This window comes from Indicator indicator, chromosome 2 (assembly GCF_027791375.1).
Source record: "Indicator indicator isolate 239-I01 chromosome 2, UM_Iind_1.1, whole genome shotgun sequence".
Lineage (NCBI taxonomy): Eukaryota > Metazoa > Chordata > Aves > Piciformes > Indicatoridae > Indicator > Indicator indicator.
In genome coordinates this window covers 59,003,326-59,018,761 of record NC_072011.1, presented here as the reverse complement: position 1 = coordinate 59,018,761, position 15,436 = coordinate 59,003,326, and the positions used below count along the sequence as shown (strand labels likewise).

The 15,436-nt window shown below is 47.5% G+C and overlaps 1 protein-coding gene across 1 annotated transcript in view; it reads right to left on the bottom strand.

Annotated features, from left to right (window-relative positions):
• The window catches only part of ACSS1 (acyl-CoA synthetase short chain family member 1), a 46,947-nt gene that overhangs the window by 12,437 nt on the left and 19,074 nt on the right, over nt 1–15,436 (bottom strand). The window contains exons 4-8 of the mRNA XM_054397373.1: nt 15,108–15,283; nt 10,746–10,898; nt 8,041–8,188; nt 6,265–6,402; nt 3,691–3,783 (exon numbers count right to left, since the gene is read on the bottom strand). Of these exons, the coding sequence (XP_054253348.1) occupies nt 3,691–3,783; nt 6,265–6,402; nt 8,041–8,188; nt 10,746–10,898; nt 15,108–15,283 (708 nt within the window). The remainder of the gene's footprint in view (nt 1–3,690; nt 3,784–6,264; nt 6,403–8,040; nt 8,189–10,745; nt 10,899–15,107; nt 15,284–15,436) is intronic.

Below are 15,436 nucleotides of genomic sequence, written 5' to 3'. Positions count from 1 at the left end.
TGCTATTACCAAAGAGAGATTGGCCCCCTCCACTTGACACCCACCCCTCAGATATTTAGAGACATTAGTAAAATCCCCTCTCAGCCTTCTCTTCTCAAGACTAAACAGCCCCAGGTCTCAGCCTTTCCTCATAAGACAGAATTTCCAGGCCCTTCATCATCCTCATGGCTCTCTGTTGGACTTTCTCCAGCAGGTCTCTGTCTCTTTTGAACTGGGGAGTCCAAAACTGGACACAATGCTCCAGGTGTGGTCTCACCAGGACAGAGTAGAGGAGAAGGAGAACCTCCCTAGACCTGCTGGGTACACTTTTCTTGAGGCACCCCAGGATACCATTTGCCCTCTTGTGGCCACATTGCTGTCCCGTGGAGAACTTTCTGCCTACTAGGTCTCCAAGGTCTTTCTCCACAGAGCTGTTTTCCAGCAGGATGACTCCTAGTCTGTACTGGTGCCTGGTGTTACTCCTTCCCAGCTGCAGGACTCTACACTTGCCCTTACTAAATTGCTTTGGATGAGTTGTCAGTGCTCCTCCAAAGACTTCTAAGTGGATTCTGAAATAACCATTTGCCAATCTTGATGCCTGCCAGGCTTTATTGTCTGCCAACACCTTACTGCTTCCGAAAGCAACACGCCATGGGGGACGCTGCACACCACACCACAATTAACAAGCCACACTGTAATTGTGTATGAGAGGTGACACTGCAGGACCACCACCAGCATCCATCAAACTGTCTCTGTGCTCTATTTAAATTCCAGTGGCATGTAGCATTTTTCCAAGATTAATCTGGCTTCCTCTTCTATTGGAAGCATCAACTGTGGAGAAAGTTTGATCCTAACAAAATCAGTTTAATGAATATTGGCTTCCTCTTCTATTGCAAGCATCAACTGTGGAGAAAGCTTGATTCTAACAAAATCAGTTTAATGAATATTGGCTTCCTCTTCTATTGCAAGCATCAACTGTGGAGAAAGCTTGATTCTAACAAAATCAATTTAATGAATATTTATCATTATTTTATGCTTCCAGGAGCTGGTAAGTGTTTTTCTGCAAAATTATGCCTGGTTCAAGGTGGGATCACAGACTCTGCTCTCAGACTGTCCAGCAAACGTTTTTTAACCTCTCACCTGACAACTGTTGCCACAAAAATCCCAGGAGAAATCCAGTTTAATACAAGATAGAACCCCATACTTCAGAGGAAACTCTAGACACTAATGCAGATAAAAGATGCACATAGTTAGAATCATGGAATGAGTCAGGGTTGGAAGGGACCTCAAGGATCACCTATTTCCAACACCTCACACTAGATCAGGCTGGCTAGAGCCTCATCCAGCCTGGCCTTAAACACCTCCAGGGATAGGGCCTCAACCACCTCCCTGGACAACCCATTCCAGGCTCTCAGCACTCTCATGGGGAAGAACTTCTTCCTCACGTCCAGTCTGAACCTCCCCACTTCCAGCTTTGTTCCATTCCCCCTAGTCCTGTCACTACCTGAGATCCTGAAAAGTCCCTCCCCAGCTTTCTTGTAGGCCCCTTCAAATACTGGAAGGCCACAATAAGGTCACCTCGGAGACTTCTCCTCTCTCAGTCTGTCCTCATAGGAGAAGAGCTCCAGCCCTCTGCTCATCCTCATGGCCCTTCTCTGGACATGTTCCAGCATGTCCAGGTCCCTCTTGTAATACGGGCTCCAGAACTGGACGCAGTACTCCAGGTGGGGTCTCACCAGAGCAGAATAGAGGGGGAGCATCAACTCCCTTGACCTGCTGGCCACACTTCTCTTGATGCAGCCCAGGCTCTGGTTGGCTTTCTGAGCTGCAAGTGCACACTGACAGCTCATGTTGAGCTTCTCATCCACCAGCACCCCCAAGTCCCTCTCCTCCGGGTTGCTCTCCAGCCAGTCACTGCCCAGCCTGTATTTGTGCTGAGTAAATGTTGCTTGTGTCAATTAACTGAAGGCTAACAAAAAAATATTTAGGGCAAAAAAAGAGTTTTCAGCTCCATCATTCTGTTTTATTTTGGAGCAGTGAGGAGGAAAGCACATAACACCCAGCCAGGCAGCTTTCCTTCTGCTCAGTATGTGAGAATCCCAGAGGGCTTAAGAGACCAGTAGTTGACAGTAGTTAGCATTATCGCTCTGAGGTGGTTTTATTTCAAATCTGAAAAAATAAAAAGAGCCTGCAAGCCTGGTCTGTATGAAATGGAATTTTGCGTTGTGCCAGAGGCTACTGCATCACACTGAGATGGGCCAGAGGGATCCTGAAGAAAGAGCTTGCTAGAAGGAATAAAGGTGAAGTCAGAAGCAGGTAGATTGGAAAGGAAAGTAATAGGATGCATTTGGGGATTTTGTTTTGGGCTTTTTTTTGGTGTTTGGTTGGTTGGTTTTGTTTATTTGTTGTTTTGGTTTTTTCTTTTAGCAGAAGCAGAACAGCAGCAGTTGTGCTGCATCCTTTAAGGCCATGACTCTGTGAAAAACAGTGGTTCACAACATGAGAAGGACATATTGAAAGGCACCTTTAGCAACTCTTGAATGTTATTGCCCAGAAGAGTGGAGCAGGTACTGAGGAAGGAGCTGGAGGATTCCTTCAAGTGCAGCAGAGTCCCCCCAGGCAGAGTGCAGCACTGTGGCCTCTCCCTGGTGCTGGCCAGGGAAGGCACGAGATAGGGATCAGCTCTGCTCTAACCAGAGAGGGATCTGTGAGGACCAATCACTCTGTCCACTGGGTTGTAAATGGAAAACAAACCTTAACTGCTGCACAGAGCTGGGCCACACAGGTTGCCAGAACAGAAGCACGCTCTTTTTTCAGGCATTACAAAGTAACTGCAGCATCCTACCTCACTCCTGGGAGAAGGTGCTGTGTGACAACCACTGTCCCCTACTCACCTGATGCACAGCCAGTAAAGCCTTCACTCCTTTCCAATCCACCAGAGCAGTTGCACTAGGTCCCTCTGACTAAACAGCTTAGTTTTCCACCCTCCTCTGACCATTCCCAGGAAGGGAAACAAAGCAGACCTAAGCAGGGATTGTGGATACATTGTGCTCTAAATGCCTTTTCATTACAAGACCACACCAAGATCAGTACAATGGAATAAACAATTGAAAATGAGGTTAAAGTCAAGCTGCCTATTCCCAGCTCTGTCCTGAAGTTCAACCTCTGCCTCCTATTTCTAAAAGAATTTGGTATTTTCTGTCATCCAAAATATCAAAGAACATTTAGAAGGAAAAAGATAAAAAGAAAAATCCAACACTTCTACTTCTTTTGGATGCTGTCACATAGCTGTTGTCTGCTGAAAGTCCACAGCAAATCTCAAAAGCTATTCTACACACCAGACAGACTTGTTGGGCTTGAATTGAAATGTTTCCAGGGACAGGACAAGGGGCAATGCGCACAAACTGGAACACAGGATGTTTCAATGAAACATGAGGAAAAACTTCTTCCCTGAGAGGGGGACAGAGTGCTGGAACAGGCTGCCCAGAGAAGTTGTGGAGTCTCCTTCTCTGGAGAGATCGCAAACCTACCTGGACACGTTCCTGGGCAACCTGATCTAGGTGACCCTGCTCTAGCAGGAGGACTGGACTAGATGATCTCTGGGAGTCCTTTACAACCCTGTAATTCAATGATTCTGTAACATTCCTTCTCTAGCCACCAGGAACCTATACACAGTCAGGGCCCCCCAGGCTCCCCAAGGATGCATTTTACCTGTCTGCCACCACGTGTCCACAAGGGTGCAGCGCCCTTCTCCCACCACATGGTAGAACCACTGCCAAGCTTCGTTGTTGATGGGCTCTCCCACTAGGCCAAAAGAAGAAAGGAAGTGTTGCTGGGTTGAAAATTCCCCCCAAGATTGCCAGACCAGCTCAGCTGGAAGCAAATGAAGCTGCATGCACAAGCAAAACTACAAGCAATGAATATGTACAAAATGTACAATATTTACATATATGTGCAATTTATAAACAACACAGGAACCCCCCTGGCAAAAACCAGGGGGCTACTAATAGCTTCCCCTTCCCTGCTCCTTTTCCTACCCCCCTGTACACACAGGACAAGAGAAAGAGCAGAGAGTTGTTTGTTAATACTCAGCTACAACAAAGCAACGCAGCCAAGGTCAGCAAACCAGCAGCAGCCAGAGCTAGTATCTGGTAGAACAAGGAAGCTGAAAAGAGAGAAAGTTAGTTCACAGCTCTAAGTTTTGTTTGTTATCTGTCCAATGGGGTTATTTAGAACTTATCATTATTTTCCTTTTCACATCCAATGGTGATTTGTTTCCATTCTACTACTTTCTGTTCAAGATCTGTGGAAAATTTTCAAGGCACAGCCTGAAACTACCACAGGAATCAACTTCAGCCTCAGGGGGTTGCAGGCAGTTCAGCCTCCCCTTTGGTGCACATCACACTGTATGCATGGTCCTTCAGCAGAGTGCTAACAGTATTTTTGCTGGTCTGTGCAAGGCTCTGCAGTGCTCTCATGGAAAGAGCTGGGAGGAGCAGCTGACACCCTGTCAGGCTGTGCTGCTGTCTCCCCTGACCTGGACAGGCTGGAGAGTCGGGTGGAAGAAACCAAACAAAAGTCAACAAGGGCAGGTGTAGAGTCCTGCATCTGGGGAAGAACAGCCCCATGGATCAGTACAGGTTGGGGGCTGACCTGCTGGAGAGCAGCTTTAGGGAAAAGGACCTGGGAGTGCTGATGGACAAGTTCACCATGAGCCAAAAATGTGCACTCACGGCCAAGTAGGCCAATGGTCTCCTGTCATGCATTAAGAAGAGCATGGCCAGCCTCTGCTGTGCCCTGGTGCAGCAGCATCTGGAATACTATGTCCAGTTCTGAGCTCCCCAGCTCAAGAAGGACAAGGAACTACTGGAGAGTGTCCAGAGCCCCTAAGATGCTGAGGGACTGGAACATCTCTCTAACAAGGAGAGGCTGAGAGAGCTGGGGCTGTTTAAACTGGAGAAGAAGAGACTGAGGGGGATCTCATTCATGTTGATTAATAGCTACAGGGTGAGCGTCAGGAGGATGGAGCCAGGCTCTTCTCAGTGGTGTCAGTGACAGGACAAGGGGCAATGGACACCACCTGGAACACAGGAGGTTCCATGTAAACCTGAGGAAGAAGTTTTTCACTCTGAGGGTGCCTGAGCACTGGAGCAGGCTGCCCAGAGAGGTTGTGGAGTCTCCATCTCTGGAGGCATTTCAAACCTGCATGGGCATGTTCCTGTGTGATTGACTCTGGGTGATCCTGCTCCCTGCAGAAGGGGACAGTCTAGATGATCTTCAGAGGTCACTTCCAACCCCTACTATACTGTGAACTGAGGACTGATTTTTAGAGAAAGACCAAAAGGCAAACAATAAATATCACTGAATGTAACTAATTAATGCAGGTCACGTATAAGAGCCTCTAGAATCCCAAACAATGCAGGAAAATACTGCTTGGATCCAGCAAAATGCCAGCAAAATTCCAAATGATGTCATTCACTATTGGATAAATCTTTTTAGCAAAGAATGGGATCCTGCCAAATGAGCTAGGAAATAGGCAATTACACTAAGGTTCAATGGCCCCAACTTCAGTTTGTTTCTCCTTCTGCTGAGAAAATATCTGAAAAGCCAGGCAGGGAGCCTGCTTTATCATCTATTTTTAACCACATCCCATCTGGTCAGTTGAGCTTCTTCATTTCACCATCTAGAATCATAGAATCAGTCAGGGTTGGAAGGGACCCCAAGGATCATCTAGTTTCAACCTCCCTGCCATGGGCAGGGACACCTCACAATAGATCAGGCTGGCCAGAGCCTCATCCAGCCTGGCCTTAAACACCTCCAGGGATGGGGCCTCAACCACCTCCCTGGACAACCCATTCCAGGCTCTCACTGACACAACCACTCTCATGGTGAAGAACTTCTTCCTCACTTCCAGTCTGAATCTCCCCACTTCCAGCTTTGTTCCATTCCCCCTAGTTCTGCTACTACCTGAGATCCTAAAAAGTCCCTCCCCAGCTTTCTTGTAGGCTCCCTCCAGATACTGGAAGGCCACAACAAGGTCTCCTCAGAGCCTTCTCTCCAGACTGAACAGCCCCAACTCTCTTAGTCTGTCTCCATAGCAGAGGAGCTCCAGCCCTCTGCTCATCCTCATGGCCCTTCTCTGTACACGTTCCAGCATGTCCAGATCCCTCTTGTAATAGGGGCTCCAGAACTGGATGCAGTACTCCAGGTGGGATCTCCCAGAGCAGAGTAGAAGCCCTTGTGTCTTTTTTTTTTTTTTCCAGATGAAGATTCCCCACCCCTTACCTGATCCCAAGGTCTTCAAGGAAGATCTGTCATATTTCTTCACCCACTCCTCTCCATAGTTGAGCAGCAAGCGGATGGCCGTTGGTGCTCCATAAAACTGATTAATTTTCAACCTTTGCACCACTTCCCAGTAACGACCTGCAACACCACAAACAGCTTTTTTTATCTCCTACCACTGAAATGCTGACACACAAGCTCAGCAGAAAGATGAACAGGATCACAGGATCACAGGATGTTAGGGGTTGGAAGGCACCTCCGGAGATCATTGAGCCCAACCCCCCTGCCACAGCAGGACCAAAGTTAGAGCTGTGTCTACAGAGAGGACAGAGCAAAACCAAGAGCAAGTTGATTTGTTTTTTTTTTTTTTTCCACCCTGGATATTCCTGAACATCACAGACAAGATGATCAGGCCTAGTCAGCATGGATCCCTGCATTCTCCTTGGCATCTTGATCTTCTTTAGTGACAAGGTGACATGCTTAGAGGATGAAGGAAAGGCTGTGGATGTTGTTTAGCCAGACTTTACTAAAGCCTTTGACACCGTTTCCCACAGCATCCTTCTGGAGAAACTGCCCCCTCATGGATTGGATTGGTGGAGACTTTGCTGGGTGAAAAACTGCCTGGATGGCTGGGCCCAAAGAGTGCTGGCAATGAAGTTAAATCCAGTTGGCAGCTAGTCACAAAAGGTCTTCTCCAGGGCTCGCTGCTGGGGCCAGTTCTCTTCAATATCTTTATTACTAGTCTGGATGAGGGGATTAAGTGCACCCTCAGTATGTTTGTAGATGACACTAAATTGGGTAGGAATGTTGATCTGCTGGAGGGTAGGAAGACTCTGCAGAAGGATCAGGACAGGCTGGATCAATGGGCTGAGGTCAGTTGTATGAGATGTAACAAGGCCAAGTGCCAGGTCCTGCACTTGAGTCACAGCAGCCCCAGGAAACACTCCAGGCTTAGGGCAGAGTGGCTGGAAAGCTGCCTGGCAGAAAAGGATCTGAGGGTGTTGATTTACAGCCCTCTGAACATGAGCCTGCATTGTGCTCAGGTGGCCAAGAAGGCCACCAGCATCCTGGCCTGGATCAGGAATATGTGGCCAGCAGGACCAGGGATGTGATCATGCCCCTGTATGATCACTGGTGGAGCTGTGCTTTGAATACTGGGTTCAGCATTGGCCCCCTCACTACAAGAAAGACATTGAGGTGCTGGAGAGGGTCCAGAGAAGGGCAACAAAGCTGGTGAAGCTGGAGAACAGGTCTGGTGAGGAGTGGCTGGGGGACCTGAATTTTTTGGTCTGGAGAAGAGGAGGCTGAGGGTAGACCTCATTGCTCTCTACAGCTCCCTGAATGGAGGTAGAACTGAGGTGGGGTTGGTCTCTTCTCCCCAGTATCAGGTGATAGAATGAGAGGAAATGGCCTGAAACTGTGCCAGGGGAGGTTTAGGTTGGATAGGAGGGAAAATTTCTTTCCTGCAAGAGTGGTCAGGCATTGGAACAGGCTGCCCAGGGAGGTGGTGGAGTCACTGTCCCTGGAGGTGTTCAAGAAATGTGTGGCCATGGCACTTTGGGACATGGTTTGATGGCCATGGTGGTCTTAGGTTGATGGCTGGACTTGATCTTAGAGGTCTTTTTCAGCTGAAACATTCTGTGATTCAGTTCTACAGACACATGTTCCAAAGCAATGGAGCTTTCCTCCCCTGAGCAGGCAGGTTATACTGAATCGTTGTCTAAATCTCCTTTGTCCCACTGCCATCTCTAGCCAAACCTTTGTTGAGCACTTCCTCACCTGGGTCAGGGTACACTGGAGTGCTTTCAAACAGGACAGAGGTGGCTCCATTGCAGAGTGGTCCATACACAACATAGCTATGTCCTGTGATCCAGCCAATGTCAGCCACACAGCCAAAGACATCACCTTGCTGGTAGTCAAATACATACTGCAAAGATAAATGTAAGGCCAGCTGACTTCCCTTTGGCAGGAGCAAAGAGCTTCAAAGGTGAGGTGCTGGAATGGGAGCAAGACAGCACACAGGGCAAGTGCAGCCAAGCACACAGCACACAGCAGCACAAAGGCCAGCCCAAGGTGAGGAAGCAAGTCAGAAGGAACAGTTCCAGGGCTCCCAGGCTCCTGACTGCTAGTGCAAACATACAGAGAGCATGGCTGTACCAGCAGCTCCTCAGATTGGAGCAACTAAGCTACAAGCAAAGCCCAGAGCCCTGGATACCTCAGGCAGTCTATGTAGGACAGCTGAGTCTGAACTGCAGGGAAGGGGCAAGCCTCAGCAGCTCAGACACCTCACCTGTATCAACAGGTTTCCATGAGAGAGCTGGAGAAAATGAGAGATGCCCAAAAGCTGGAGACACTGAGAGATGCCCACGAGAAATGTTCTTAGCTGCTCAGCCTCTCTGCCAGTGTATCACTTGCCAGATGCTACCCTGTCCCTGCTCATCAAATTTCAAGAGAAAAGTCTCAGAGACTCCATTATCTTGTCCTGATCATGGAAAATGCTTCCCACTCTAAGTCCAACTCCTCTTCCATATGGTGAAGAGGTTCTAACTCACAAGGCAGAGTTAGCCTTATGTTTTAAATGGCAGAAAACTGCATCAGAACTATAAGAAAACCTCAAGAATGTGGGACAAGACTGTCACAGGTGACTGTGTAAAGACCATAGAGGCCACACAGGTCAACTGATCACTCTCTAGAAGAGCCAATTCTCATCTCACATTTGTGAGTGCCTTTCTCTCCCAGGCTCTGAGGTAGCCCTAAAGAGACAGCAGCTGCATAAAGTGCCTCCCTCCTCTGCCTGCACCAGGGTTCAGGATCTACCTTCTGAGCTAAGAAAGAAAGATGCCTGGAAGATTAGGCTGTCACTTTAAAAAGCTGATGCAACAAGATGCTGGAAAAAAGGTCTTCTGAGGAACAGCTGAGGGAACTGGGACTGTTTAGTCTGGAGAAGAGGAGGCTGAGGAGAGAGCTTCTTACTCAGTACAACTCCCTGAAAAGAGGTTGAAGTGAGGTGAGTGTTGGTCTCTTCTCCCTAGTAACAAGTGATAGGAGGATAGGAAATGGCATCAAGCTGCACCGTGGAAGGTTTAGGTTGCAAATTAGAAGAAGCTTCTTGACTGAAAGGGTTCTCAAAGACTGGAACAGGCTGCCCAGGGAGGTGGTTGAATCCCCATCCCTGGAGGTGGTTAAAAGAGGCAGATGTGGTGCTGAGGGACATGGTTTAGCACTAGCCTTAGTAGAGTTCAGAGAATGGTTGGACTATGTGATCCTAAAGGCCTTTTCCAACTGATGAAATATCCTTCATGCAGAGAAGTCTGACACCTGCACAGTCAAACCTCATAAAAATTCCACTGTCAGCCTGAAGAAAGAAATCCTCTGCCTGAATTCCATGTGATTACAGAGTGATACCACTACAGCCAGGTGGAGATCCTTCACCACAGCCCTCTCTACATCTCACTGCTACCTTTTCATATGCAGAGCTCAGACCTGAAGCTTCAAAAAGCAGCTACCTTGACCTTTAATTTTCATGGGAAAGAAGGTTTAAACATCTAGCCTAGGTAGCACAGGAAAGCAGCAAAGGTGCAACCACAGGGTGAGAATGTAATTGTTGATGTTCAGGTAAGTGCTATGCAAAGAGGTTGTTTTAGGAGTCCAGATTCACTCAGAAATAGAAGAGGCTTGCAGCAGGATAAAAAAAAAAAAACAAACTACAGCAACATCCACGTTGCCAACACCAGCAAAGTACTCACCTGGACTGCATCACTTTAACATCTGCAAACTCTGGCCTGCAACACTAGCACATTTTAAACACATAAGTAGCAATAGAATTGCAGTTTCTTTCCTTCCTTTCACAGAATCACAGTATGGTAGGGGTTGGAAAGAACCTCTGGAGATCATCAAGCCCAACCTCCCCTGCCAAAGCAGGTTCACCTAACAAAGGGCACACAAGAACGTGTCCAGGAGGGTTTTGAATGTCTCCAGAGATGGAGCTTCCACCATAACTCTAGGCCCTGGTTTGCACAGAATTATATTCCCCAGGAACAAATCATGAAGGTTAATTAGAGCTTCTCAGACAGGTTTCAGTTTATTCACACCCAATAAGGTTTGTAATGATAGGATGAGGGGGAATGGCTTTAATGTGGAAGAGGGGAGATTTAGACTAGTTATTAGGAAGAAATTATTCCCAGGGAGGGTGGTGAGACACTGGAACAGGTTGCCCAGGGAGGTTGTGGATTCCCCCTCCCTGGAAGTGTTCAAGGCCAAGCTGGATGAGGCCTTGAGCAACCTGGTCTAGCAGAAGGTGTCCCTGCCCATGGCAGGGGGTTTGGAACTAGATGATCTTCCTTCCAACTCAAACCACTCTATGATTCTATGAATAAGCCAATCAGGTAGCAAACAGAATACAGCATCTCTCCCCAGCCCAAATCCCTCTTGTTAACACTGCTGGAAGGTCAGGGAACCCCTTCCAGAGGATGCAGCTGAGTTACCTTGTGAGTGAGAGCAGCATACAGCAGGTAGCCAGCCTGGGAGTGAACAATTCCTTTAGGTTTCCCTGTGCTGCCCGAGGTATACAGCATGAAAAGCACATCTTCACTGTCCATGCTCTCTGGAGTGCATTCAGAAGCTGCCTTGGCCATCTCCTAAGGAATAAAAAGGTGGTAATGGCAGAAAGACTTTGACTATATGGAGCCAACCATGCTGTAAGCATGTCAGCAGTTTCCAGAGTCAAGAACCACCATCGCTGCTGGCCCCTCACAAACATCCATGGATGTGTTGTAGGTGATATGTGCTCACCTTGTGGAAAGGTTCCTGTGGAGCAGAGCACCCAGGCTTTCCACCACCATCTCTCCTAGGAGAGAGGAACTGGCCAGACAAAATAATATTTCAGGGAAAAGCAAGCAAACAAACAAACAACTGTGTCATAGCTTACATTTCCAGCTTTTATAAGCTGCTGGTGGAAAACCACATTGACTGCAAACATCAACCACACTTGACAGCAGCAGCAGGGCTGCCTGCATACTGTTTAGGACCTTCCTCTTCCTTTTTAAAACTACAGTGCTAGAGCTGAACTGTGCATTCTGCTCCCTTCCTGGCCCCAGCAATGACTGTCCTCTCCGTTTGATCCTCAGATTCTAATTGCTTCTACCCATGAGAAGGAGAGTTCTTTCCTGTCTCTGTCACTCTCCTCACACTCCAACTTTTAGCCAAGTAGGAGAGAACTTTTCCTCATCCCTATGATCAGAGCCACAGGAGGGAAGGATGCAATGTCCTACTAGATCAGAACAAACTCTTGATTCAGCTTGTGTGCCCATTCCAGCAGAGGAAGGGAAAATAATCACAGAGTCATTTTGTATGGAAAAGACCTTTAAGATCACAGAGCCCAACCATTCTCTAACTCTGCCAAGGCTGGTGCTAAACCATGTCCCTCAGCACCACATCTCTGCAACTCTTAAACACCTTCAGGGATGGGGATTCACCCACCTCCCTGGGGAGCCTGTTCCAGTCTTTGAGAACCCTTTCAGTGAGGGAGTTTCTTCTAAAATGTGCTTTGAAAGAGGCACTTGTGGCCACTAAACTTTGCAGCAGCAGAGGGCTTGTTTTCCCATATTGTAGCTTTATCAGGACAAGGCTGAACATTTTCCTTATTCATGGTACACAAACTTGCAACAATCACTGTGTGTTTCAGATGATCAACATATGGCTGTCAAAAAAAAAAAGCACAGCTGGCTTGTTTCTCTTAAGCTCTGTCCTGTCCCAGATGAATAATGATTTCTGCAAGGGTTTTTAAGTGGCTCTTAAAAGGAATGTCTAGATGCACACTGCATTTATAGTGGCCAGCAGGAGTAGAGAAATGATTGTGCCCTTGTACCCATCACTGGTGAGGCTGCACCTCAAGTACTGTTAGTTTTGGGGTCCTCACTCCAAGAAAGACATTGAAGTGCTGGAGTGTGTCCAGAGAAGGACAACAAAGCTGGTGAAGGGTCTGGAGAACAGGTCTGGTGAGGAGTGGCTGATGAAACTGGGGTTGGTTGTTCTGGAGAAACAGAGGCTGTGGAGTGACCTCACTGATGTTTACAGCTACCTGAAAAAGAGTTGGAGTATCAGGTGATAGTACGAGAGGAAACAGCCTGAAATTGTGCCAGGGGAGGTTTAGGTTTGATAGGAGAAAAACATTTATTTTCTGCAAGAGTGGTCAGGCATTGGAACAGGCTGCCCAGGGAGGTGGTGGTGTCCCCATCCCTGGAGGAGTTCCAGAAACATGTGGCCATGGCACTTTGAGACATGGTTTCACAGCCACGGCGGCCTTAGGCTGACAGTTGGACTTGATGATCTTAGAGGTCTTTTCAAACCAAAGAAATTGTAAGATTCTATGATTCTACAAGTGAGCACTACCAATGGCAGGTCCAGTTCTTTAAAAATATCTGACAAACAAAACAGAATATAATATGAAGAGCTATTAGGGTCAGATGGACTTCCTAGCCTCTGAGTTCCAGCACTCCTGGTCAGCTCAGGTATTTACTCTGACATTTCAGTACTGCCACTTCAGGCTGACTTGCCAGGTTTTGAAATGAAGATGGAGTTGGCATATGTTCCATTGCAACAGGAGTTTAGATCCACTGCACAAGTGCTGGCAACCCCAGTAGTGACCAAGTTAAGAGCACTAAGGGTTTCACACCCTCCAATTAACACTGGGCTGCGCTCAGCTCTCGGCTCAACAAATCCCCTCAGGCTGCTCGAAGAATGAAGACAGTTGTCAGAATGTGCTTGGTGAAGAGGAGCAAGGCAATTTCCAAACAAACACTGCCTTCCCTGCTTAACTTACCCTGATAGTTGGTCCTATCTCATGTGAGCAGCACAGGGACTCCTGACTACTTCTCTTGGCTGCAGACTGGTGATATCCAGGCACTTTTGCCATGAGTAGCTTCTGTTTGCTGCTGCCAGCAAAACGATAAAGCTACTTCTGCATCAGGCTGCAGTCCCACCTACTAGCTAAACACACTAAAAAACTGATTAAAAAGATGCTGAGGGGAATGGAACATCTCTCTTATGAGGAAAAACTGAGGGAATTTGGTCTTTTTTTGTCTGGAAAAGGGAAGACTGAGAGGGGATCTCATCAATGCTAAGAAATACTGAAAGAGTGGGTGTCAGGAGGATAGAGCCAGTCTGTTTTCAGTGGTGCCCAGTGACAGGACAAGGGGTAACAGGCACAAACTTGAACATAGGAAGTTTCAGCTAAACATGAGGAGGAACTTCTTTAAGCATGATGGAGCACTGGAACAGGCTGCCCAGACAGGTGGTGGAGTCTCCATTTCTGGAGACATTCAAAACCTGCCTGGATGTGTTCCTGTGTGACCTTCTCTAGGTGAACCTGCCTTGGCAGGGGGTTGGACTCAATCTCCAGAGCTCCATTCCGTGAACTGCTGTTTTTTTATCCAGGCAGGACAGGTTCTAAATATTCCCAAGCCATCACTTGTCCTCCCATCACAGAGTAACCACAATAACATCCAGGGGTGACATCAATCCTCTCATGAGCTTCATCATTTCTGCAGTGCATTTCAGCAGTTCAGTCTGTGAATGTTTAGAACCATAGAAATGTCTCAGTTGGAAAAGACCTCTAAGATTGAGTCCAACTTGCAACTTAAGACCACCTTGGCCATAAAACCATGTCCCAAAGTGCCATGGCCACACGTTTCTTGAACACCTCTGGGGATAGTGACTCCACCACCTCCCTAGGCAGCCTGTTCCAATGCCTGACCACTCTTGCAGCAAAGACATTTTTCCTCATATTCAACCTAAACCTCCCCTGGCACGATTTCAGGCCATTTCCTCTCATTCTATCACCTGACACTAAGGAGAAGAGACCACCCCCACCTCACTACACCCTCCTTTCAGGCGTATGTAACAGCACAGCAGGGTTAGGGTCATTAAGGCGTAGGGTCATTAGGGTCAGGGTCATTAAGGGGTGCAGCCATTAGGGTTAGGTTCATTAGGATTAAGGTTAGGGCTGGGTGGAAGATTTAGGCTTAAGGCTGTTAGGGTTAGGGTCACTAAGTTTAGGGTCATTAGGTTTAGGGCCATTAATGCTATCACTGTGGTTTATCTCCTCCCCGGAGGTATTCCAGACCAGGCTGGACAAGGCCTCAAGCAACCTCGTCTAGTGGAAAGTGTCCCTGGCCATGGCAGGGGGATTTGAACTAGATGATCTTTAAGGCCCCTTCCAACCCAACCCATTCTGTGATTAGGATGAAGATCCAGATGTCATAATGGGCATCTCCTTATTATCTGCAGAACTTGGGTCTGAAAAGTATAGTTGGAGAGAAAGATGTTCTAGCCAACACTCAAATCTAAAAGGAGTTGTGCAGAGGGCTAGTAGACATCTGCAGAGCTAAGTGAGTGCAGAGACCCACAGATACTGTCACTGCTTTATCCCTTAGCCTACTGGAGCACTGTGGCAACACTGGAAGAGCAGCACACTCTGAAAGCCTGCTCCAGTTGCAGCACAAAGGCCAACCATCACTGGCAGCTCTGATGCAGCTGCACTAGAGTGGAGCCAAGCCATGGTAGAACATTGTACATCACATACACAAGGAAAGTATGGAGACCCTTGGCTGACAGTTCCCAGTGTTGCCTACAGCAGATCAAACTCCAGAAACAAAGAGGAGAATGCACATGATCTGCACATTCATCAAGAATCTCTTGCCCATGTCAACAACCCTGTACTGGGTCTCTCAGAGATGTCTTTGTTAGCTGATGGCTACATTCCATATTTCTCTCCTCTAGCACAATAAACATCACATACTTCAAGAAGCATCTGAAGAACCAGGCAGAGTTTACCAACATCAGCATACCTCCTCAAGGGAAATATCACAGTCACCCATCTGGACTTTGTTATCTGTCCTCTGAGCCACAAAAACATGTTTGATGCTTGGACAATTCTTCACTGCTTCATCCACAGTCTTCTTCAGCTCTATGATTCGACCTCCTCTGAGTCCCTGGTTGTAGGTGATAACTGCTTTGCATCCAGCTAAAGAGAGAAAGAATTAGCAGACATAGCAGCCTTGTCTTGCAGGCTAGTAGGTGCACCCTGCTTTCATCACTGTGGGAACTGAAGGATAGGACAGCACATGCTCACAAGGTCTATCAGTCAAAATGAGGCAGTGTCACCGATGAAAACACT